Below are 24,475 nucleotides of genomic sequence, written 5' to 3'. Positions count from 1 at the left end.
TTTTAAAAAATGTCCTGCTCCGCTCCTGGTTCTCCAAAATATGATTGCAGTGAATTTGTTTGTAATATTGGAATCATTCAAAAAATACATTCTGATTGCTGATGTGGGTGCTTTTTTTTTTTTTTTTTTTTTTTTTTTTTTAACAAACAGCAGCTTCCTTTATGAATTATTAATATGTTTACGAGGGGCAGAGATCAAATAAGTCCATCATTCACAAGCAACCTCAGATACCCGCTGCTGGCACCTCTTTATTTTCATTATCTTGTTTTTTACTTTGGGGGCAGTCCCACAAGACTACACTAGTTGTTTGTGAATAACGGAAGGAAAACGTAGCTGAAGACAGCTTCCAGATGGGAATTTCTTTAACCTCTTTTTCACCCGTTTTCCAGTGTTTTTAGAAGCTAAACTAAAAGTACTGTGACTGCATGCTTAAAGTACTTTTTAAAGGCTTTCATCTACAGTATGCAAAAAAAATTATTTTCATTGCAAATGGATGGAATGCACATCTAGCAACACTATATTTAGCACAGTCCACAGTAATGAGGAGAAACCACTCACTGTAGTGCTAATTCATTCTGATATTTTTAGATGTGAGCCACTGACGGGGACAGTATCACCTGGGCTTGTCTGAACACCTCTTTAAAACTAAACTAACTATGATTTGGTGTGCCAGAGACTGGCCTTTTTTTTCTGGCTGAGTGCTTTTTTTTACATGGGATTTCATTAATGTGGTTGAAATACAGATATGGTTACCAGGCTTTGAGTGTCATCTGTTTGCTTTGTGACTTTCTCTGCTCTGCTCATAAAGCTAAGGATGCTGAGGAAAAGTTTCCCTTTCATGTGATAGTCACCATCTAGTGCAAAGTGAGTTCACTACAACAGAAAAAAGATTAAAATGCTAGAACTTTGGATTATAACGTGTACGGCATATCCGTGAAATGAAATGAAACAGACTTGGTTGTTACTGAGGAGGAGCCACTACTATCCTTCGAAAAGCCTGAGGAACAAAACTGCTATCCGAATTACAGATAGTGTTAATTACATTGTTAAGGGTATAAGAGTGTAAAACGACAGCATTCATTGATTTTTGCCATCTCCACTCTCCACAGACCAGCTGATAAGTTGGAGAAGTTGTCGCAGCAGGCTGTCCCACAGACAAACCATGTAAGCCACCACAAGACCAAGACTTCCGATTCTGAGACAACAAGACAGATGATTCATGAGGTTCTCCTGGAGCCCATACACCGTGACGCAGAGGAACGTTGCAGCTTTCACAAAGACTCTCCTGCCACCATCATGTTGGATCCCCCCATAGGAAGCACTGGCCTAGAAATGGACACGCACACTTCCCTCCCATCTAATCCCGCACCCTCTGCCGTACCACAGCCCGATCACATTTCGGCTTCAGCGCCTGTGTCCAGGGTGCCGTCCCGTGCTCCGTCACGAGCCGCTTCGACTTTGCCCTCCAGCATTTGCACAAGAAATGGCCTCGTCTCCACACCCAGCCCCATACTGGAACCCAACGGCATCGCAGCAGGGACGTATCAAAGGGCCCCAGAGCCACCTGCTAATAACACACAAAAGCACGCTCAGAGGAGAAGTACCCTTGAGCAGGTGGAGCAGTGGGTCAAAGTACAGAAGGCTGAGTACAAAGGGTAGGTCATTGCAATATACAAAAATGGTTTTTTTTGTAGCTTTTCAAACAAAGTTACAAAGTGCTTCACAGAACAAGATAGGAAACAAACAACAAATAAAAAATTTAAGAACAGATAAAAGTGAAACTTTATAAGGTATCGGAATGCTGGCAGCACGAGGAGATGAAAGTGAGAGATAAAGCCAATTTAAAAAAAAAAACAAAAAAACAGGTGAATTAGCAACAGATATGAAAAATTAAAGTACATTAAAAAGTATCACTACGAGAAGATGATAAAACAGTTATGAAGGTGAAAGTAGAGGCACAGAAAAAGCCTGCTTATGAAGAATATGTCTTTAAGAGGGATTTAAAAGATGATAGTAAGCTCCCCTTGAAACCTTCTCCTCAGGGAGATTGTTCCAAAGAGTGGGTGCCCTGATCGAAAAAGCCTGATTACCCTTGGTGCTCAGCCAAGGTTGTGTGATGGGCAGCAGAGCTTTAGGTAAGGGCTTAAGGCTATGACCAGGAGTGTATGGTGTCAGAAGATCTGAAATGTGCTTTGGTGTGAGCCCAGAGCGAACCGTAAAAATCAACACTAAATTCTCATAATTAAAATCTTAATTCTAAAATTAATGGGTAACAAATGAAGAGAAACTAAAACTGGAGTGACATGTTCTCTTTTTTTGGTTTAGTAAGAAGTCTGGCTGCATTTTGGAACAGCTATAAGTTGGTGTAGTCTTTGTAGCTTAAACATGTAAAATAAATTGCAATAATCTAACAAAGAGGAGATAGAACCATGTATGACCATCTTTACAATTGTTTTAGATAAAATTGAGCTGATCTTACGTCTCCTAATCTGCATAAAACAAGACTGGACAACTAAAATAACAAGCTTGTTTAACCTGAAGTGGTTGTTAAAAGTCACCCCAAGGTTTTTACAGTATTGGTCAAACTTTACAGATATAGAGCTCAGGTGTAAGGACGCAGTATGCCAGTAACATTTACTTCTGTATGTATAGTTGTATGGCATCTGCATAGGAGATAAAACTCACACTATGCCTTCAAATGACGAACCTCAGGAGTAACGAATAAAGTAAACAGGACAGATCATAGAGGTACTCCACAAGTCATCTTCATTGAGGACAACTGAGACTTGTCCGAAATAACACTAAAAGACCTATCCTGTAAATAAGACTGAACCTTGTCTGTGAAGGCTCTCAGTCTTCCAGGTCATCGTAGTCTAAGGAGCTTGGAAAGAAAAGCGTCTGGACTTCTTTAAGTTGACTGAAGACTAAACCTTAAAACTGAAGTTGAAATGCAAACACTTATAACCTAGTGTTAGAGATGATTCAACACTGGGTTATAAGTTTATATCAAATTAAGTGCTAATGATGTGTCAATGTTGCCTTTTTGCCCTTAGAAGTAGCCTAATGTTTTCTTGCTGTTTCTACTTAACAGTCCCTCATCCAGAGAGAACACCCTCCCTCGTCGCACACCACCAACACAACACAAGTACACCTCCATGGACGCCTACCAAACCCTGCCAAAAACTCCTCGCCAAAGTCCCCCACCTGGCCGACTTGGCGAGTACAAGTATGCCCAGGACCGCCTGAGTCACTTCCGCCTGACTCCAGATCAGGGGGGCCCGGCGTCCAACACTGTCTGGCAACTGTATGAGTGGCAGCAGCGCCACCAGTACCGTCACGGCAGCCCTACCGCACCGCTTTACACCCCGGCCCCAGAGTATCCATTTGGCCCCCGCCCACCATCTACTGTGCCTCCCTCCTCTTCAGCACCTAGGTCAGAGGGCGCTCCTCGCTGTGTCTCAGTACCACCATCATCAGCAGACATACCTCCACCAGGCCCTCCTCCTGGCATCAGCCGAACCCTGTCCCCCGCACGGAGGCCACACACGCCGGCTGAGCGGGTGACAGTCAAGCCTGTGAGTGATATATCCGTGTTGAACATCCCCTTCACTGTTTCCCCTCGTAGGACCAAATCTCAGCTGTTTAAGGTAAGATAACCCAATTACCATACTGTTCGTTATAGTGCTCCAGTGTTATTATAGTTTTTAGGTTTCAGGTTTCATGTTTACAGTGCAGATTGTCATGCCTTATTCCAAAAATGAATTAAATTATTTTCTACATACAATACCCTCAAGTTTGCTTGATATTCTTGTAAAAAAAATTTTTTAAACCTGTATTATAACATGTACATAAGTATTTACAGCCATTGCCATAACACTCAAACATAAGCTCAGGTGCATTTTGTTTCGACTGATCATCAGTCAGATGTTTCTACAACTTGACTGGAGTCCACCTGTGATAAATTCAGTTGATTGGACATGATTAGGAAAACAATATAAGGTGCAATACTTAACAGTTAATGTCAGACCACAAACCAGCCCATGAAGTCCAAAGAATTGTCTGTAGACATCTGAGACAGGATTGTATCGAAGCACAGATCTGGGGAACATTACTGAAACATTTCTGCAGTATTGAAGGCTTAATGAGCACAGAGACCTCCATTGTCTGTAATTGGAAGAAGCCTGGAACTACCAGTATTGTACTACCAGCCTGGCCAGTCTGAACGATCAAGGCAGAAAAGCTTAGACAGTGAAATAAACAAGAACCTGATGGTCACTCTGCAAAGCTCCAGTGTTGCTCTGTGGAGAAAAGAGAACCTTCCAGAACGGCAGCCATTTTTGCAGGACTCCGCAATCAGGCTTTTATGGCAGTGTGGCCAGACTGTAGGCACTCCTTAGTAAAAGCCACCTAACAGACTCTCAGACAATGAGAAACGAAATTTCTGGTGTGATGAAACAGAGATTGAACTCTATATCCTCAATACCAAGTATCACATTGGGAGGAAATCGGGCGCAGCTTATCATAATAATCATCCCTATCCCTATAATCATCCAAGCATGGTGGTGGCAGCGTCATGATGTAAGGATGTTTTGATGTGGGAGACTAGTCAGGATGAAATGCAGATAAATGATGAATGCAGAATTTCATAGAGACGTCCTTGATGATGACCTGCTCCAGAGTGTGCTGGATCTGACTGGGGTGAAAGTTCATCTTCCAGCAGGACAATGAACCAAAATAGCCAAGCCAAGATAACAAAGGAGTGTCTTAGAGAGCAGTCTGTGAATGTCCTTGAGTGGCCTAGCCAGAGCCCAGCCCTGGAGACATGTGAAAATGGCTGTGCACTTGACAAGAGAAACTGCCCAAAAATAGGTGTGTCAACTTTGTAGCATCACACTCAAAAAGACTTTAGGCTGTAATTGTGGCTGTAGTTTCCAGATACAGTATAATTAATGCATGAAAGAGAAAGGATAACATTAATAATGCCCAGGTTTCTGTAGGCAAAGTGGTGATACTGTGCACAGAGAATTGTCCACACACAGTGTGAAAATTACAGGCAGTTCTTAATCAACGGAATGAGATTAAAACTTTACATAACGGGGAAGAAGCAACGTTTTTTGGCATCATAATTACATTTTAGGCAGTTAGCTTACACTCTCTGAATCATCTTATGATGCCCAAATCCCCAGATGCACAAGATTTAATCACATAATAATACAAGAAAAAGGGGAAAAAAAGAGAAGTATCCCAAAGAAATATTGTGATGTACGAGGGTTATGTTCTGTAATGATAGCTTGTGTAGATGTTCTTGATTAGGATGACAGTACACAAACTACTGTTACAGCATTCTGTTGCAGATATTGATAAATGTATTTCATCTAATTCTTACTTCCAAGATTGCACCATTGTCTGATTTCCCCCGTTAAATGCAATATCAGTTAGTTTCGTATTCAGAAAAGTGTTAGTCATTCTGAACGTCGTAGGCACATGTTGGAGCTGTGCCTCATTGTATCCTCACTCACTCAAAAGCAGACTTGAAACGTATACATTATACATTGTTGACAACACATTTTCTCACTTATTCAAAGCATGTAAATTAACATCTGCCCATTTGTGTGTGAATACACCACTTTTAATATAGAGTGAATAATGATGGATAATTACATCCGCACACATTTTGCCCTGAGATTTAAAAAACATTACAGCATTTCGATGTTAAGATTCCATCAAACATTGCATCTTCTAAAACAAGACTTGTGGCATGCTGCATTCACTCTTGTTATAGAAAATAGCGTCTAGAGTAAGACTGCATTGAATCTGTAATAAATATTTAATATGAATGAAGTCTAATATGAAATTTTAATCTTACTTCTTCAAACAGTCTACATGAATGTGTTGTCTGTGTGTTATAGGCTGCTACTGTTGAGAGACGATCAATGCCCCCGTCCGGCTACATCACTCACACAGTCAGTGCACCCAGCCTTCATGGCAAAACGGTAAGTTTCTCAAATAAACATAGAAACTGTTTTTGTTTTAGTTGAAATATAATGTTAATTTGCTGAAAATATGAATTTTAAAGGTTGTATAAACTTGTTGTTTATACATAGCTTTTCCATCTCAAGAAGTCAGTGACTTGGGGAATATTTCTCTGCTATGAGTGAATTTTGATTGCTATAAACTAGTCATTAATAAGTCTTTTTTTGTTGTTGTTCTTGACCAGTTGGCAGTAGCCTATGTTGTTGTCCTCCTGCCTTTTGTTTCAGCACCATTCATCCTCCTTATTTTAGCTACAAATTAGCCATGGACTAAACAATTTGCCAATTAGTTGTGTGAAGTGACCTATAGTATTTAAAGAAGAGCAGTCTGAGCGAAGCTTTTGTGGTTAGTATTAAGATTTGCTAGATTGAATCTCTTGTGATGCATGTGACAGCCCGAGGAGCTCACTCTGCTCCTTATTCAGCTGCGTCGCCATCAGGCCAAGATGGCTTCCGCACGTCAGCAAACGTTAGCCCAGCTCCAGCGGCTCAATGGTCCCAAAGATCCTTTCCAACACAACCACCTCTTCAGTGCTACCACCACTAGCACCAGTCCCCTCCTCAGCGCCGGCCCCTCTCCCGTGTCCCATGTTGGACACATGGGCCTCTCGGCATCACTTGGCCCTTGCAACACCCAGGTGGGGGCTAATGCGGCACGCCTGCCTGTCTGCCCCTCATTTTACCAGGGACTCATAGAGGTTGCCACTAAAAATTGTGCAGGGCTGCATTAGTCTTAAATCATAAATACCATTTCAGTTTTATAGCTTATTTTATACACATAACTCTTTAATTTGTTCCTAATGTAATGCATTATTAGCATTTTCTGGCTCAATATTTATGCACATTATTTATACCACTGTGGAAGGTAGGGTTAGTCAGTTTGTCTGTGGGAGGAAGCTGAGGTATCCAGAGAGAACCTGCACAGGTACAAAAAGGTTCTGGGTTTGAAATTCAAATCCAGAACTGCTTTTTTGTGTGTGCTAGGAATCAGACCACAGTGTTGCCCTGTAGAAGACAATCCTAATTAAGATAAGTGGTTACAGTACTGGTTTACAAAAAAAAAAGTATTGCATTGGTGGTGATTTCTTTGGTCAGTGTAAAGTCTCTTTTAGAGTGTTGAAAAACTTTGATCTTTAACAAGATTTTGTGAAAATAACCTTTTGATTTTGCATTCAGTTTTCTGTAAGTAATCTTAGTCACCAGTTCATCCTGGCATTTTCTCTTGAGACACCACACCACAAGGTCAGGTGGTAATTTTCAGAAAATCTATTTTTAAAGTGCCTCTGGGTTTCTATTATATAACTTCAAGTTAAACTTCAAGTGAAGTTCTCTATAGTGAAAGCAGCTGCATTTCTCCAATCCCAAGTAATTTTTGTAACCCTCCTCGTCCTGCCGATCATGCAACACCAAGTCTGGATGCTGAGTGATTGTGCTTTTCACACTAGAAACCCAAAAACATTAATACACAGGTTATACAGTATCGCATCAGCTTATAGTCTCAAACACGCCATCTTCTCAAGGGCATTATACTGCCTAAAAATACTTTCATTGAACTGAGGCTTTCAGTGTTCACCGATACTGATATCTTCTACTTCCATTCACATCTAAACAGTCTTTATACTGTACTGAAAAGTTACCAACTGTAAAAACATATAAAATCTGAAATGGTGATCAAGAAAACTCAGGTGATGAATGAAGCCCAACCAAAAGACTCAATAAGATCCTAGTATCCTTATATTAGTGGCAACTTCTACTTTAAAGTTCCTTTGCTTAGCATCAAGAACCATCCGCCTCTTGTCCATGTGCTGTTCTTGGCTGGTCAGTTTCCATGTCGTGCTTCTACTGATACTGTTCATGGCATGTTGTGTTGCTCTCTTTTCGACGTCCACAAAGCCATCCCATGCTTTAGCAAACTGGCAACCTGTGGATGTGTTATTCAGCTTGGTCCTCTGATGCGTGAGTCTTATTTTCGGCGTGTAGAAGTTTGCTTCTTCTACTTCTTGCTTCTATTTTACTTTTGAGTGACACATACGGGCTGAATTCAAAGCTGAATTCAACAATATCTCAAGATCTTCTACTTCTTCCAAGAGATCTGGGTTCTGCTCGTCCTGTGATGATTGCAACTTCTCTGATCATGAAATAAATGAACACATTTTTACTGTGTGTCTCAGTGTATTGTGGTGCATGTCTGCGTAGACATATAACATCAAGTCACACACATCACATTTGATACCAAAATCTCCCGGGATACAAAATTAATAGTTTCTGATGCTTCTATAAATTGGCGTTTCAGTGGATTGTTTAGTTCCTGTTGGCACAAATCAGTAATCCAAGCTTGCATATTTGTCATCTTCTAGGCTGATGACACCTATATGCAGCTGAAGAAGGACTTGGAGTATCTGGACCTAAAGGTGAGAAAGATAAAGATGGACAAAGTTGATCACCTGATTCCCGTTAGCTATTTTAATGAATCTTTTCCTTTACTCTAAGTGTTTTTTTTTTCCTTCAGCTGTGCCTTTTCTGATTTGAAATGTCTCTAGTGTAATCTAACACGCGTGGTGATTCTTACTGACAGCCACTTCCTTCACCCTTGTTGATCTGTTGAGCGGAGACAGCTACAAATGTTGTAGCTACAAAAGGGAGATGTTCAAGCATCTGTGTGGGACCAAACATCCCTAAATCCTTGCAGTGATCTTCTAACTCTTTGAGTGGTTTTAGAAGCATCTCACAAAAGCAGCCGCCATTTTGTGATTGCGGCTCTGTGTCTTTGTGATTTTTGACTCCCAGATCAGAGCTCTAGAGCCCCTGATCCTCGCAGTTCACAGTTTACTACTGCACTGCACTGCTGGGCCTCTCAGGCCTCTAATGAACGTAAGCTCTGTGTATGCGCGCATGTATGTATGTATGTCCAGTATGTGCACTATATTAAAAGATGTAGAGCTGTCTGTAGTATGGCTGTGTTTGTGGGTGTGATTCCTGCTTGTGCATGTTTGCTTAGTGTTCAGAGGGACACAAGCTCAATAGTCTGTGTGTATGGGGTGTGTGTATGTTTAGACGTTTAGAGAGTGTGTGTTCTAGAAAGACCATCCCATTGCCTACAGCACTGCATCTACAGCTTGAACTGAATATGATGTCTTCTGTCCATGTTCACACAACCCCCTCCCACCATGTGGCGATGTTGATGGCGCTGTAAAATAATGGGCATGGGATGGCTCGGCAGTGCATGTGTTGTGGCTGTGGCTGTGGCCCGGTGGTTGAAAAGCCAGCTGCTTCTACCATCGTCTCTGAAACGCTGCACCTCCTTGACAATGATGCAAGGCTCTACTGTGTCTTGTTTATTTATTTGTTTGTTTTATTTAAAAAAAAGGGAACACACCCCTAAAATGAAATGAGCAAAACAGAAAAACTTCTAAACATAAATAAAAAAGAGTTGTCATCAGTGACTTTTAGTGTTAAACATGGTGCACATGTGCTATATTTTGAGATTTGTAAAGCTAGCGAGCGTAACGCCAATAAACTTCACAGTGGGCACCTGAAATTCGTTCCACGGTGCATTCTTCAAACATCTGTTTTTTTCATGAAATAAACAACAGCAAGTGGAAACAGATAAGTCATTTTGTGCAGAGCTTCAAAGTCTCCATAGCCATTGTGTTGTTCATGGCAAGAGCTGATTTTGTGTGGCAGAAGTCTCATACTGTTATGTACACAAGGCTTAGGGAATGTGCCATAGATAGCCTGTCGCAGCCCATAATAGTTTGTAGCCGGTCTCTGTGTTTTGCATTTCCCTTACTTCAGCACAGATGTACCATGGAGTCGTACACATTATTGTTTTTTGTTCTTTTACCACAACACTAATATCTTAAAATATTAATTTTGAAATTTCCAGGTAGCTGGAAATCAGGCACTGAAGGAGTCAGGAAAACCTGTCAAGGTTGCAGAAAGTGATGTGGATGTAAGTACGAGCTTGTTGGCAGCACTAGAAAAAAAACATAAACAAAAATACACTTTAGTCTCTGTGATGAGGTTGTGTTTGGTAATATTCAGTTGTTATTTTGATGTCTCGAGAACCTTTTAACCAATCGGTGAAAAGCGTGTTGGTTATGAAAATGATGTTTCAAAGAATTTGTTGACATTTCAGGATACTGTGTGTGGTTTTTTTCGTTGTATTTTTCTATTACAAACTGCATTTACCTGAATGAACAAAGATATAGATATATTCAAGGACTTTTCTATTTGATGCATATTCAGAATATTCATAAACAGGTTTAATGTTTTTATGTAATAGATGAAACAGTCAAACACTCATTCGCTGTCTGCCTTTCAGCCAGGGGAACACCTAATTCTAGTTTCTTCTGACTGTTGTGGTTCAGTTAGAAGAAAAGCGAGGGCAATTTAGGCAAAACAAAATATGGATCCTGTGAAAAAAAGTGTGGGTGGACACTTAGATTTAAGGAGAAAATTTTTTTGCGGAGAATGTTAATAGTTAAATGCTTTGAGTCTTTCAGTCTGATAATTCCCTGCAGCTTTTCAAACTGTCTTTGTTTTCTCTTATGAAAGTATTTCTCACGATTTGCTTCACACACTGTTTATTTAAAATTTATGAGCATGTTGTCTGCAATGAATATTTGAGGAGCTCCAACAACAACATCGCCATGGAGACAACTTGTAGATTAATAATTTATTCAGTGGAATATAAAAACCAGTGTAGAGTGTAAAAGAAAAAACAATGTATCCAGAGAAGTACTTTGTTCACATTAAGATTTTAACTTTGAACCTTTTTACATGCATGATGTGTTGCTGTTTTAAAGCAGGATGATGAAGTGATCCCACCTTTGCTTTCAGTTCAATCAGAGATTAATTAACAAGGCTCTGAGACTCTGACACTGTAATTAAACATGTCAGGTGGGTTGCACCCACTTTGTTTAATTGCTTCACTCACAGTAATTTTAAGTACACCAAAACGAGACAGCGGAGTTATAGGGCTGCAAATCTCAAGTGTGCTAAACCCGTATGCATTAAAATGGACGTACGTATACACAAGTATGTGTGCCCTCATGTTACTATAATGCTCACACATGCTTACGCTCAGAGATGTTTTTATTCACTGCACCTACACAAACAAGAGGAAGTTGTAAATTAAGCAAATGGGCCACTTAATTACCAGAGGTCAAGACGCACATACACGCACACACTTTGGTGAGCACTTGAGGCATTTTATCTGTGAGTGTACAAAGCACCCCCCTTCCATTCCTTTCCCTGCCCACTCGACTCTTTGTCTCCATCTGCAGGTGAAGTTGAGTCGGTTATGTGAACAGGACAACATACTAAAGGATCTGGAGGCGAGGATCAGCTCCCTGAAGGACGACAAGGTACACAGTAGTAGTTACAAAGACTTTAAGCCAGCCATGCCAGAACATTCTACCCGCTGTAGTCAGTCAGATGAGTCAGCCTGATTCTGGCTTATCAGTCTGAATGGAAAGTGTTACAAAATTCTAGGAAATATTATATAAAGTGCCCCATACTGTAATTAGTTGAAATATATTTGAGTTTAATAGCTTAAAGCAGCTGTCAAAGTATGTGGCAGCACACATCAGAGTCAAAACAAGTTTCCTGCTAAATGTAACCTTCACTGTCATAATTAGGAAAGTCGACTGAAGTAGAGACAGACGCTTTATTTACGTCAGCTTTTACTGTTACAACCCCGCATGAAAGTATAGATTCCTCATCAGATTCTGAATACAACAAAGTGTTATTTGCAAAATAATGTAGGTACCGTAAGGCGTGCAGTTAAAGTCTGACCATATACAGCTCAGGATCTACTTTAATGAAAGTCAGTCGGTATCTCATGGCAGCGCAGCTCTGTGGAAACATGCTGCCCCCTGGAGGTATTTTAAAATAGTTATCTGCTGAATAGTAAGTGTCCATTTATAGAACAGCATTCTACAAACAAGCCAGGGGTCGGTTGCTCTCTGTTCATCTCATGCTGATCTGAACCTTGTCTCTTCAGGACAAGCTGGAGAGTGTATTAGATTTGTCCCATCAGCAGATGGAGCAGTACCAGGAACAACCAGCTCATGCCCACAAAATCGCCTACCAGCAGAGGCTGCTGCAGGAAGATCTGGTGACGATCAGGGCGCAAATATCTCGCGTTTCCACGGTACCTATGACTGAGTGTTATTGTATAAACACTAATTTCACAGTCCACACATATTTCTAGAAATGCATTTGTTTGAATACTTGCAGCTGCTTGTTATTATGTGCCATATGTTTAACAGTGTGCCTCTAATACAGTTTGTGTCTGTATACAAACTGTGTGTATACAACTTAACAGGAAAAAGCTCATGGCCTTTATATCCTACATGATACAGTGTAGATTAATTATTTATTTATTCATCATGTTATAATGTGCTCCATTATTGACTTATGGGTTTTTGGTTTTTTGTTTGTATTGTTTGTTTTTTTTTATGCGGGGGGCTAAAATGGGCATGTGGTGATGGATGACTGTAGATCAAACCTCCCTACAGGCACAAATAAGAGAACCTGAACCTGTTTACCGTGGGACTATGTATTAAGTCTTTCTGCATGTGTGTGTTTGTTTAATGCAGGAGATGGCACATGCCTGGGAGGAGTACAGCAGGCTTGAGAATTCAGTAGAGCAGTTGAGGCTAGCACTGCAGGCACAAATGAACCACAGCTCCACCTCTCAGGTAAAACGTGTTACTGCATATTAGAGCAGAGCCAAAAAATCACCAGTTGGTAAATTCTTAGAAGGGAATGCACAGACAAACACAACACCACCAAAAGACCTGCAAAATCAAATAGAGAGCTAAAGTGGAAGACAGTAGAACATTTTCCTTGGTAATAAAAAAATAAGCCCTTAACTAGATGTAGCCAAGTAAGAAAAGCCCTTGAGGTGATGCATATATGTACACATGTCATATGTATGAGCAAGAAACATTCAAGAACGGAAATATACCCTTTTATTTTTCTTTGAAGTGCTGGGGCACCGGTTCAACATTTACTGGTTTTAGACATTTATACAGCTAAAACTACAAGTAGTAGCTCATCTCAATCGTTTATTTTCCAGTCCAGTGCAAATTAGAAGGAAAACGTCCCAACACTGACCTAACTACAGTTACAGGCCCGATTTTGTAAATGAAGATGAGGCCAAAATGAAACCACATCAAATATCAGGTGAACTGAGTCAGATTCCTTCTGCTGATTTTGTCTTTATGTTGTTATACAGCAAGAGAAAGCTGAGATGAAGCGCGAGCTGTGGAGGATTGAAGATGTGATGGCCGGACTGAGTGCCAGCAAAGCCAACTACAAGATTACCATCGACTCTGTCCAGAACCCAGGTAGAGAGCCCAAAACCAGAGCACCCAGTGCAGGGACTGGTAATGATAACCAGTTAGGAAGAGAGTCATTAAGATCCAATAAAGGCCTTGATCTCAACACACCCTGTAGGTGTATGGCTAAAAATGCTCACATGGTCTGATATTTAGTATTTTATATTCTGTGCATATTGTGCTGTAATTACTATTACAGTGACTTTCACTCCCTGTTCTTCTACTTTCCAGTCAAACTTGGATTGAAACTGTATTTCTCTTACTCCTTCTCTCAGTGTAAATGAATAAGAAATTCTTCCTGTGCCTGGGTGTAAACCTCAGTGTAAAACGTCTTATATTTAAAATCTAAATTCTGATTTCTCTGCATTCACACATCCCACCAGAGAGGAAATTAGTGCCTTCAGTGTCAGAACCAGCAGTGCCTTCTCCCAGTGCAGAGATCCAGCCTCCTCCTCGCAGCTCCATCCCAAACATCCACTCTTATACTTTGCCTCACAGCACTGTGCCAAAGTGGGTGAGTGCCACAGCTCGGCTGGTAAAAACGTCAGAGTCAGCTGAAAGTTAACTTTCACGAAGTTGTTGGATTTAGTCTATTTTACAAATGAAATTTTATCAGCAAAATAACGGTACTTTCTTGTCCTCGTTGCTGCACAGGCAGAGGACAGTGCCCCACCCAGGCCACCACTGCCTCGCCAGTACGACTATGAGGATATACCTCCTGTGGTTCCGCCCCTCCCCAAAGAGGCCTCAGTTATCCGCCACACATCGGTGCGTGGGCTGAAGCGCCAGTCAGATGAGAGGAAGAGGGACAGAGAAAGTGGCCAATATGTTGTCAATGGAGACTATAAGGTACGCCGCCATTCACTCCCTGTTGTTGTGTTGATTCTCTGTGTGTATTTTCTCTACAGATTAGGTCGGTTAAATATCTCATTTTATATTGTTCGCTGCAGCCAAAGAAATCTATCCAGTCCAACTTCCTGTTTAATCTTTTCTGGTTTCAGACTGACTTGCGTTCATACCTGAGTGAACCAGAGCTGCCAGGAGTAAACCACCACAACATTGGGTCTGACACTGACTATCAGTATTTCTCAAGTAAAGGTATCTGAAAAGTAATGTGTAAATGATATATGGTATCTGACTGGAAAAGGTTTCCTGTTGACCTTGATTACACAATTTTAATGCAGCCAGCGATTTCCCATCAGCATTGTGTAGTCTGGTTATAGTATATTGTAAATACCATAAAAAGTCCTGGCTACATACATATTTAAAAATACAGAATAGAGGTGTGTTATGATGGGATGGAGATATAAAAGATGGAGGTGTAATCATAAAAAGATTAAAAGAAGAAGTGTGTAGTGGAAAATACTTATTTTAATAAGAAACTAAGATGAAGTCTCTTTAGACTTGAGTATTCATCAGTTAAAATTTGAAAAATGCTCGTATTAAATGGTACATGGACCGGTACTTACACAGGGCTTTTCTACTCTGACTACTCAAAGCTGCTTATCTCGCTAATAAGCCTTCCTTTAGTTATAGAATTGTCATCATTTGGAGGCTGATGTTTGACAGTGGGTGATCATCTGGAATTTAATTAACATTCTTAAAATCTAAAATGTAACATTTTTTAAAATAAAGAATCTGATTTTGTAAACAGTTTTTAAGTTTGGCAATTACATGAAGGTATCTTTTAATGTTGATTCTTTTTATAACACCTGACCCCTCGGACAGCAGGACATTCAGCACAACATTTGTATTCATTTATTCAAGTCCATATTCCTACTACATATTCCATAAGAGATTTCAGTGTTTTCATTAAATTAATTTACTGCTTTTGTTATTGTCTTGGTCTGTCAAGGCTCCTCATCTCGACAGAACCAGTCCAACTCCATCTCATCCTATGTCACCCTAAGGAGAGGACCTGGGAGCTCTGCAGCAAAGGTGAGTAAAGACAATAAGCTGGACAAACTCAGGGTATGTCTGTTTTTAAAAGCCTGGTTTTGTTGTGAGTCCTGTTTTAATCTTATGTTCAATTACGTGTTTATTTTTAATACGACATATTTGCAAACTGACACCACTGAAAATCTCCCACTACAACTTTCTCCCAGTTTTGTTTTGTGTGTGGACCATCTGTGTGAGCAGTAGAAACAGATTTTTTGCATCTGTATCCAGGCAAATTGTTTTTTCTTTTGCATTTACTACTTCTGCTATTTTACTGTTCTGTTTGGTTTTGTGTCCATTTTGTTTTCTGCCACTTTTGATCTGTCTTATTGGCTGAGTCCAGATCTTCGAATGTGTCCAGTCTAACTGATATATTTAGCAGTGTGGATGAAAAAAAGCTTTCTTGATTAGGTCCAGTTAGCACCGTGTGAGGACTAATGATTAGCAGGTCAATGATTTTGGTGGGATAGAAACCAATGTAAAGCTGTAAGAGGGATATTTTAATGAGCCAGTGTTTGCTTTCTTTCAGCAGCTATCAGCCATGGCTACAGTTTTTACTTTGCTCTACTTCACTCTTACAATCTCAATAAAAAGCAGCATGTTGGCATGGCTATGCATCTAATTGGCTTCATAGTAAGGTGGATTGTTGATCTCTAATGATTGGTTAGGGTGGAACTGTATCCTCTCCCAAGTGGAAACTGTTAGAGTGGACATGTGGTCTGAGTGAAGATAGAAACTGGGATTTAAGGGTGAGAATTCAGACTTCTTCTCTTATAGCACTAACCAAACATCCCCATGTCATACCAAAGCTTTCCTTGTTCTGTTTTTCCCTGCCTTTACTCACTAGGAAAGACCTAAGAGTGCCTTGGAGTGTCTGTCATCAACTTCCGAAGTCCTGCAGCCCTCGAGCAGCCAGCCCAGAGGCCGAATGACTGCGGAGGAGCAGCTGGAACGAATGAAGCGCCACCAGAAAGCGTTAGTTCGGGAGCGCAAGAGGAACCTCAGCCAGGGCGAGCGTTCCAGCACGGGCCTGTCTGCCTACAGCGTCACCGCCCAACGCTCGTCGTCCTCCTCAAGGCTGCCCTCGAGCACCTCCGACCCTCCAGCCTCCGTACGTTACTCCCAACCCCACCGCAGCAGCAGCAGGCACAGGGAGCACCACCTCCACCACCAGAGCTGCTATGCCACGCTCCAACCCCCAGCCACATAATATACTAGTGGAAATGCTAACACACTAGCACTGCCTGCCTTGTGTAACCACTAGCCACTGATGGTAGCCAAAAACACTAACAAGCTAAAGGGCGGGACTGACTACAGCTGGCTAGCTAGCATGGTTAATACTTTAAGAAGAGTTGGAGAGAAAAGGAGCACAGGGGATTGTGGGTAATGCTTGGCTAGTTTCAGACCAGAAAAAAAGATGCCCTGTCTATTTTATTTTATTATTTAAAGGTTCAGGTGAAAGTGAACTTTATTTCCACTGCTCCCTGGTGGGACCTCACTGACACAGTTCTGAATGTAAATCCATTGAGAAGAGGAGTGAGCTGAAGGCATCAATCTGCCTTCCTGTCTCAGTTTTAGTCACCACAAAGTAGAGAAAAGAATCCATTTATGTACATCTACATACTGTGTACTTGTACACTTTTATTTATTTACTGAGTGATATTTTCAGTATACAGCTGTACAGTTATATTTTGTAGAGATTTGGTATTTAGAGCATATAAAAGAGTGAGGGGAAATGTCAGAAAAAGAAAATATACATTTTCAGGTTGATGAAATGAAGACAGATGCAATGCTAGTGGCACAAAAAAAATCATGATCCCACCTCCCTGCTTTCTTTTCTTCAATCAAAATCCAAGTGCCTTGTTATGTTGACGATCTTTTTTGCCTTTGTCCTAAATGTACCTCCTTAATCAGCATTTTAGCTAATCATGGTGTGTTTACAGCATGCGTCCCCACTTCAGAATCATAGATTATGTGCAATAGCAGAGTTTAGTCAGGAAGTTGTGGGGACAATGCTGGTTTTTATCCCTAAAGGAAAACTTTGACATTTGACACTTAGAGTAAATCTAGCTTACAGCTAGCTGTGCCCCTTGGTCTCAGTGAAGTATACCGTAGATGCTAATGTGCTTGGATGGAAAAAAAATATTGAAGCTTAAAATGTCAAAGTCTTCCAGTAAGGTTACATGACACACGATAACTGCCGTACTGGTGTTATGATAGCAGACTAACCAAATGTTTAACCACACGGCTGTGAGAGCTGCCTGTAAATCAACTACATTTCCCATAAACCCTTGAAATCAAATTTTCCTATAACAGTAAGCAATACATAGCTTGTCACCTTCTGCTAATCATTTTCACCCATTTCAGTGCACATGATGATGATGATGATAATAATGATATCGATAACAATAACGATAATGCCAGAGTATATTTTATTTTTATGTACTTCACCAGCATTAGACATGTTTATTTATACATAATTTTTTAACTACATAATTACTTTTTAGCTTTTGACTGTGTTTCATAATTACACTGACATATTTAATGTTGGAAAAGAAAGCTGGCCTGTTTTGTTTTTTATAGAGCATAATAATACATGACAGGATAAAGCAACTGGGCTGAAATGCAATAAAAAAAAATATGTGTGTGAACAAAAAGTGGACAACTTTGTCACAGGAGATCTGTGGGAAAATGTGACTTTTTTTAGTGATCTGAGGCATTAATGTCTTTAAGAGAGAGAGAGAAAAAAAAGAAATTTGTCTTTATCAGATTTACAAAGATGTATTAAAGAGAAAATCATCAATCACTGGTCATTTTTACTCCATGTATTGTTGACACATTTCCTGCTAACATTTGAAACAAATAACTAGAACAACAATAACAGAGGTTATGTTCCTTCGAATGGCACAGCTGTCCACTCCTTGTTTTCAGTCAGATATTCACCCCGAAAGCTCTTCTGCCATATTGTCTTTATCTTTTCACACCTACATAAAGCCTATCAGATCAAAGTATGGAGTAGTAACACGCGGATGCTCAGTTGGAGAGTAGAAATATAGTAGAGAACTTAAAGAAGTGAACTGCTAATTGCCACCTAATTCTGTGTAATCGAGAAGCAATGCACAACTCTTTCCCCTTTTCTTTTCTATCATGTAGAGATTTGCACTTGACAATAAAGAGTTTCTTGCTTCTGAATCTGTTCTTCGCTGTGTTCTTCCTAATCCGGTGGGGGTTTGAGGAATCTGTGCCTGCATGGTCTTCTCTTTTTATCTCTGTCCTTCTGTGTGCCGATTCTCCTGAGCACAACAAGGCATGGGATGCAGTGTTTCTCAGAGCATGTGAAAGCACCAGCAGCTCAGACCCTGCTGCAGGCTACTGGAGTGGGAAGGATGCATGCATGGCTTTGATGCTCCTTGGATGATTACTCTCAAGTACCTCTCACCACACACACACACACACACACACACACACACAAAGAAGAAAGGGCAGATCCAGAAACACATACGAATCATTTCGCTGTCTTGTAGTTGCTTGTGGTTACAATACTAAGAACAGTCTTTTCAAATTCTTGGGTGAACTTGCTATAATTACTCCTGGTTACACGAGTGATGTGTTTATGTTTGCCTCTCTCTGTCTGAACCACAGCTTAATGCAGTAACATTACACATGCACGCAGGTAGAGTTTCTTTGTGTAGTCAGCCTTATCCTGCACAATATTTTTATTCTTTTGTGAAACCAGTACTTTTAGCAGTGTTGCTTAAAAACGTGTTTCAGTGACCCAGATATTTAATTTATTGTTAATTAATTTATACAAAAATTTTATCTGTCAAATTACTTTTTTACTAATGCCTTCATCTCTGAAAAAAACCCATTACAGCCTAAAAGAACTTCTAATATGTACAACAGCTGATGCTTTAACTTTAATCTTGCAGTTACTGCAGGAAATCTGACCTGGAATCATTATTTATATACACTGTGTACATCAGATTTGGCTAATCTGTAGTTCTGATAATAATGGTGTTAATATTTAACATGCAAGACTGTTCCTTAACTTAACTAAATGATTCAAGATTCTATTAATGATAAGAATAGGGTTCCCCCCCCCCCCCCCCCCCCCCCCCCCCCCCCCCACAGTGTGGCAAGCTTTTAATTCTGACTCGTCCCCCTTGCAGGTGTTTAACTGGCAGGAGGAGCGACCTGTGGCAGAAGGTCAAAGCGATGAAGGGTGGAATCCAGTCAAAGAGAGGGGCAGGATCCAGTCAGATGAGTGGGTGACAGTAACAGCTACACGCATAAGAGAGGTGGATGTGGAACCTCTTGACTATGACCTGGATATCAGCCGAGAGGTACACACACGTGACTTCAGTTAGAAGCAGCTCAGTGAGAAAGTCGCAGCATCACTAATACAGAGGTTTCTTCCTGTCAAAGAGCGAGTTTGAGGCTTGGTCCTGAAAGTGCCCTGACATGATTTTTGCTGTGATTTGGTGTTTAATGAAAAGAAAAATTCATTTGAAATAAAAATCTATACCTTTCAAACCACAGACCAATGTGTGTGACTAACTGTTTGCCCAACATGCAGCTGTCCAAACCAGAAAAAGTTCTCATCCCTGAGCGCTACATTGAGTCTGACACCGATGAGCCTCTTAGTCCAGAGGAGCTGGAGGAACGTGCCCGTCGGGCTGAGCGAATCAAGACTCTGCTGGCCAAATCCAGGTAGATGGTGCTCATAACGAAGTTATACCAGTTGAAGGAATTTAGGCGTAAAGATGTAGTTTTTTTGCACTTGGATATATACCAGGTGGGAGGTAAGGCCTTAGTGGTAATACATCAGATACATTAACACTTGTTTGTGTGTGTGCATGTCATTCTGTCTGTAAACATGGTAGAACGAAAGGTTCAGTGTAGTTAGGGGAGCAGAGTGGGGTCAACAATCCACTGAAATTATCCTTAGGTCTTCAAAGTCAACTTAATGTTTTATTGGTTGACAAAAAGCTTTTTAACTTAGAAACTATGATTCTTAAAAGTGTGCTGTGTATTATCAACACATAGAAAGTACTGTATAAAGATTTTAAATACATCATATTTTATATCTCACCTCTCCTTCAAGGTCAAATAAGGTCAAACTTTCATAAAATGTCTTTTATCTTAAAAACTGTGATTAAAATTCTGCTGCCTTTGTTTGTGTTGGCAACATGTAGGAAATGATACTGGTTTATGGGGACTCTAAATATCACATTAGAGTTTGCATCCAAATATCATATCACATTTGACCTCTAACGTCACTTTTATGTTTCATGTCTGCCTTTCTTTTAACTGGACCCCAAAATGCGTAACATCTTTTAAGAAAGTACTGTCAAAGGAAAGAGAATGAATCCAAGTTAATAAAAAATAATAAGGTTTGTGCTCTCTGAGTGCTTGTTATTAATAATCCCACAATCATTATACTTATTTAAAAGGGAAATTAAGTACTGTAAATGTACCAAATGTCTCCTGTGTGCTTTCTGAATAATTTCCATAACTGTTTTCATGGTCGATAGGTCCATAAAGCTTCTTAGTTCAAGTGTGCTGTTCAAATCAATGCTATATAGTCAGTCCCGTTTGTGTCCTTTTATGCAGTTTCCAGAACATACAGCCATCTGCACCGCTGGACTTCACTGAGCTGGATTCAGCTCTGCAGCAGCAGGAGAGGATCATGAATGTGTCCCAGATGCTGGCTTCAGAGGCCTCACGCAAGAGCAAGCTTGTTGCAGGTTAGTTAGACAGACATCCACAGCAAAGTTTTTCTCGACTGCACTTCTGAGCCTTCATTAACACATTTTAAATACCTTAACTTTTACAAGAAACGCAAGTCATGCCTAAAATGAGACCACTGCAAAGTAAAGGCCAACCAGAAAGTCCTTGCTTTGCTGAACTATCCAATAAACCTCAGTTATCAAATGTGAACCTGATAACAATTCTCACAGAAAGTACAAAACAAAATCCTTTTTCTCGAGTCTCTCATCTGATTTCGTTTGTGGCTGCCACTGTAGTTGCCTATGGTTACAATCAATTCTTGTTTTACTCATGGTTTAGTGGTAGTGGTAGACTTTTAGCAGGAAAAATCTTAGATCGACATCTCAGTCTGGCAACGTGTGATTTTTTTTTTTCATTGTCCCTGGTGTGTAGGGACTGAAAGACTGGAGAGCTGGTGAGCATATCTGGTCCAGGTACACCTGCCCTGACCTCCAGTTCATGTTGTGTGAATTTATTGTATCTGTTGTGTGTATGTCGAAGTATATGTTGTTTTGTCAGGGTAAGGAATGTGCACAGATTGGTGACAAAAGTTCTTGGGGTTTTTAAAAAAAAATCTTTTTCTCTCCATTTAATACATTTTCCCTAGAACATCTGTGGACAGTCCTGGTTTCTTTATTTCCGGGTGATATTCTATCCAAAAAGCCCCAGGGAGCAGGTTTCACATTGATATATTTGACTTCTATAATGAAATGTGTCTACTAACCAAAATAAAATGACCCATTTTGAGACTAAAAAAGCCACTGTAGCCCCGATGAACTCCAAGCTTGGATTTCCCTTTAACACAGTGAGAGCTCAGTGACAGCTGCTGACAAAACATGGCTCATAATTTATAAGTTATTCATAATTTATTGTAAATTTCTTGGCTGAATCCTCCTTTTAACTTTGAACTCTGCTGGAGTGAAGGGAAGCAAGCAGTTCATTAGAAATTCAAGGGAAATTTTTCCAGAAGACCAATTCGTTGATCAGTTGGAGCTCATCTCTAGTCAAAATCCGACTTTGTGAAACCTGCCTGATATTCCCCATCGGGAATCATTTCGAATGAAGTGGAGATGCTGCTTTGGTGAAACCATTGTGGCCTTTCTGATTCCAGTGGTGTTTTGGTACAGGTGGGCTGTTGATATTTAAAAGCAGTTGATTGAACTGTTTGACCTGCATCAAACAGTTTTATCAAATGATGTCTTTTGTTTGGCTTTATGTTCAAAGTAATGTTGATAGGCACCTGATTCAGGGCTCCTCCACGTATCCACAAACTGTTACAAGGGACATATTTTTTGAGGGGAAAATAATCCTACATCTTGTTTGTTGGAAATATGTTTGTATTCTGCACAGAGCAATCTGCTGGTGCAGATTAAATGTCTTGTACACTGATCAGCCAGAGCATGAAAATCACCTGTCCCAACCTGGGGGCGGGGGGGATCTCTAAGGTGGTCCTGTGGCGTATTGCACTGGGACATTGGAGACTTTGAGTCGTGAGGGTTGCTGGGTGGGTCCTCTGTGGATTGAGCATATTCAGGTGCCTCCCACTGACACTCAGATTGGGATCTAGGAAGTGTTGAGGTTGGGTCAGCGCTTTTGGTTGTTTTTTGTAATCTTTGAACTGTTCCTGAACAGTTTTGTGGATTTATCACTGTTAAAATCTGTCAGTGTTTTTTATTTATATGTGTATGTATATGTGTACATATATGTGTATGTATGTATGTATATGTGTACATATATGTGTATGTATGTATGTATATGTGTACATATATGTGTACGTATGTATGTATGTATATATGTATGTATATGTGTACATATATGTGTATGTATGTATATATGTATGTATATGTGTACATATATATGTATGTATGTATGTATGTATATGTGTATGTATGTATGTATATGTGTATGTATGTATGTATGTATGTATGTATGTATGTAAAAAAAACAAAAAAAACCCCCAAAACACCCATCTCACCCCTGCGGGCGGTTTATCCTTCAAGCTCGGGTCCTCTACCAGAGGCCTGGGAGCTTGAGGGTCCTGCACAGTATCTTAGCTGTTCCCAGGACTGCGCTCTTCTGGACAGAGATCTCCGATGTTGTTCCCGGGATCTGCTGGAGCCACTCGCCTAGCTTGGGAGTCACCGCACCTAGTGCTCCGATTACCACGGGGACCACCGTTACCTTCACCCTCCACATCCTCTCGAGCTCTTCTCTGAGCCCTTGGTATTTCTCCAGCTTCTCGTGTTCCTTCTTCCTGATATTGCTGTCATTCGGAACCGCTACATCGATCACTACAGCCGTCTTCTTCTGTTTGTCTACCACCACTATGTCCGGTTGGTTAGCCACCACCATTTTGTCCGTCTGTATCTGGAAGTCCCACAGAATCTTAGCTCGGTCATTCTCCATCACCCTTGGGGGCATCTCCCATTTTGACCTCGGGACTTCCAGGTTATACTCGGCACAGATGTTCCTGTACACTATGCCGGCCACTTGGTTATGGCGTTCCATGTATGCCTTGCCTGCTAGCATCTTGCACCCTGCTGTTATGTGCTGGATTGTCTCTGGGGCATCTTTACACAGCCTGCACCTGGGGTCTTGCCTGGTGTGATAGACCCCAGCCTCTATGGATCTTGTACTCAGAGCTTGTTCTTGTGCTGCCATGATTAGTGCCTCTGTGCTGTCTTTCAGTCCAGCTTTGTCCAGCCACTGGTAGGATTTCTGGATATCAGCCACCTCCTCTATCTGCCGGTGGTACATACCGTGCAGGGGCCTGTCCTTCCATGATGGTTCCTCGCCTTCCTCCTCTTTCTTGGGTTTCTGCTGCCTGAGGTATTCACTGAGCACGCTGTCAGTTGGGGCCATCTTCGTGATGTATTCGTGGATGTTTCTTGTCTCATCCTGGACTGTGGTGCTGACACTCACGAGTCCCCGGCCTCCTTCCTTCCGCTTAGCGTACAGCCTCAGGGTGCTGGACTTGGGGTGAAACCCTCCATGCATGGTCAGGAGCTTTCTTGTCTTTATGTCAGTGGCTTCTATCTCCTCCTTTGGCCAGCCTATTACCCCAGCAGGGTACCTGATCACGGGCAGGGCGTAGGTGTTGATGGCCCGGATCTTGTTCTTACCGTTCAGCTGACTCCTCAGGACTTGCCTGACCCTCTGCAGGTACTTGGTGGTTGCAGCTTTCCTAGCGGCCTCTTCATGGTTCCCATTTGCCTGCGGGATCCCCAGGTACTTGTAACTGTCCTCTATGTCTGCAATGTTGCCTTCTGGTAGTTCAATCCCCTCAGTTCTGACTACCTTCCCTCTCTTTGTTACCATCCAACTACACTTCTCCAGTCCGAACGACATTCCAATGTCATTGCTGTATAGCCTGGTAGTGTGGATCAG

General features: G+C 41.0%; 1 protein-coding gene across 6 annotated transcripts in view; it reads left to right on the top strand.

Annotated features, from left to right (window-relative positions):
- Window positions 1–24,475, top strand: part of LOC134631139 (pleckstrin homology domain-containing family A member 7-like) — a 144,682-nt gene that overhangs the window by 115,286 nt on the left and 4,921 nt on the right. For 4 of the 6 annotated variants that reach the window (XM_063479163.1, XM_063479165.1, XM_063479168.1 and 1 more), the window contains 19 exons: window positions 1,110–1,655; window positions 3,092–3,647; window positions 5,910–5,993; window positions 8,390–8,443; window positions 8,820–8,903; window positions 9,919–9,984; window positions 11,321–11,401; window positions 12,040–12,189; window positions 12,638–12,739; window positions 13,279–13,390; window positions 13,765–13,895; window positions 14,036–14,230; window positions 14,383–14,479; window positions 15,237–15,319; window positions 16,167–16,430; window positions 19,489–19,662; window positions 19,896–20,029; window positions 20,933–21,066; window positions 21,482–21,522. In XM_063479163.1, coding sequence (XP_063335233.1) covers window positions 1,110–1,655; window positions 3,092–3,647; window positions 5,910–5,993; window positions 8,390–8,443; window positions 8,820–8,903; window positions 9,919–9,984; window positions 11,321–11,401; window positions 12,040–12,189; window positions 12,638–12,739; window positions 13,279–13,390; window positions 13,765–13,895; window positions 14,036–14,230; window positions 14,383–14,479; window positions 15,237–15,319; window positions 16,167–16,430; window positions 19,489–19,662; window positions 19,896–20,029; window positions 20,933–21,066; window positions 21,482–21,507 — 3,073 coding nt within the window. In that variant the 3' untranslated portion in view covers window positions 21,508–21,522. The remainder of the gene's footprint in view (window positions 1–1,109; window positions 1,656–3,091; window positions 3,648–5,909; window positions 5,994–8,389; window positions 8,444–8,819; window positions 8,904–9,918; window positions 9,985–11,320; window positions 11,402–12,039; window positions 12,190–12,637; window positions 12,740–13,278; window positions 13,391–13,764; window positions 13,896–14,035; window positions 14,231–14,382; window positions 14,480–15,236; window positions 15,320–16,166; window positions 16,431–19,488; window positions 19,663–19,895; window positions 20,030–20,932; window positions 21,067–21,481; window positions 21,523–24,475) is intronic. The other 2 variants (XM_063479164.1, XM_063479166.1) reach the window with 2 other exon arrangements.

The sequence above is a fragment of the Pelmatolapia mariae genome, linkage group LG7 (assembly GCF_036321145.2).
Source record: "Pelmatolapia mariae isolate MD_Pm_ZW linkage group LG7, Pm_UMD_F_2, whole genome shotgun sequence".
Lineage (NCBI taxonomy): Eukaryota > Metazoa > Chordata > Actinopteri > Cichliformes > Cichlidae > Pelmatolapia > Pelmatolapia mariae.
Note: the sequence above shows the minus strand (reverse complement) of the source record. Positions and strands in the feature narration are given on the sequence as shown.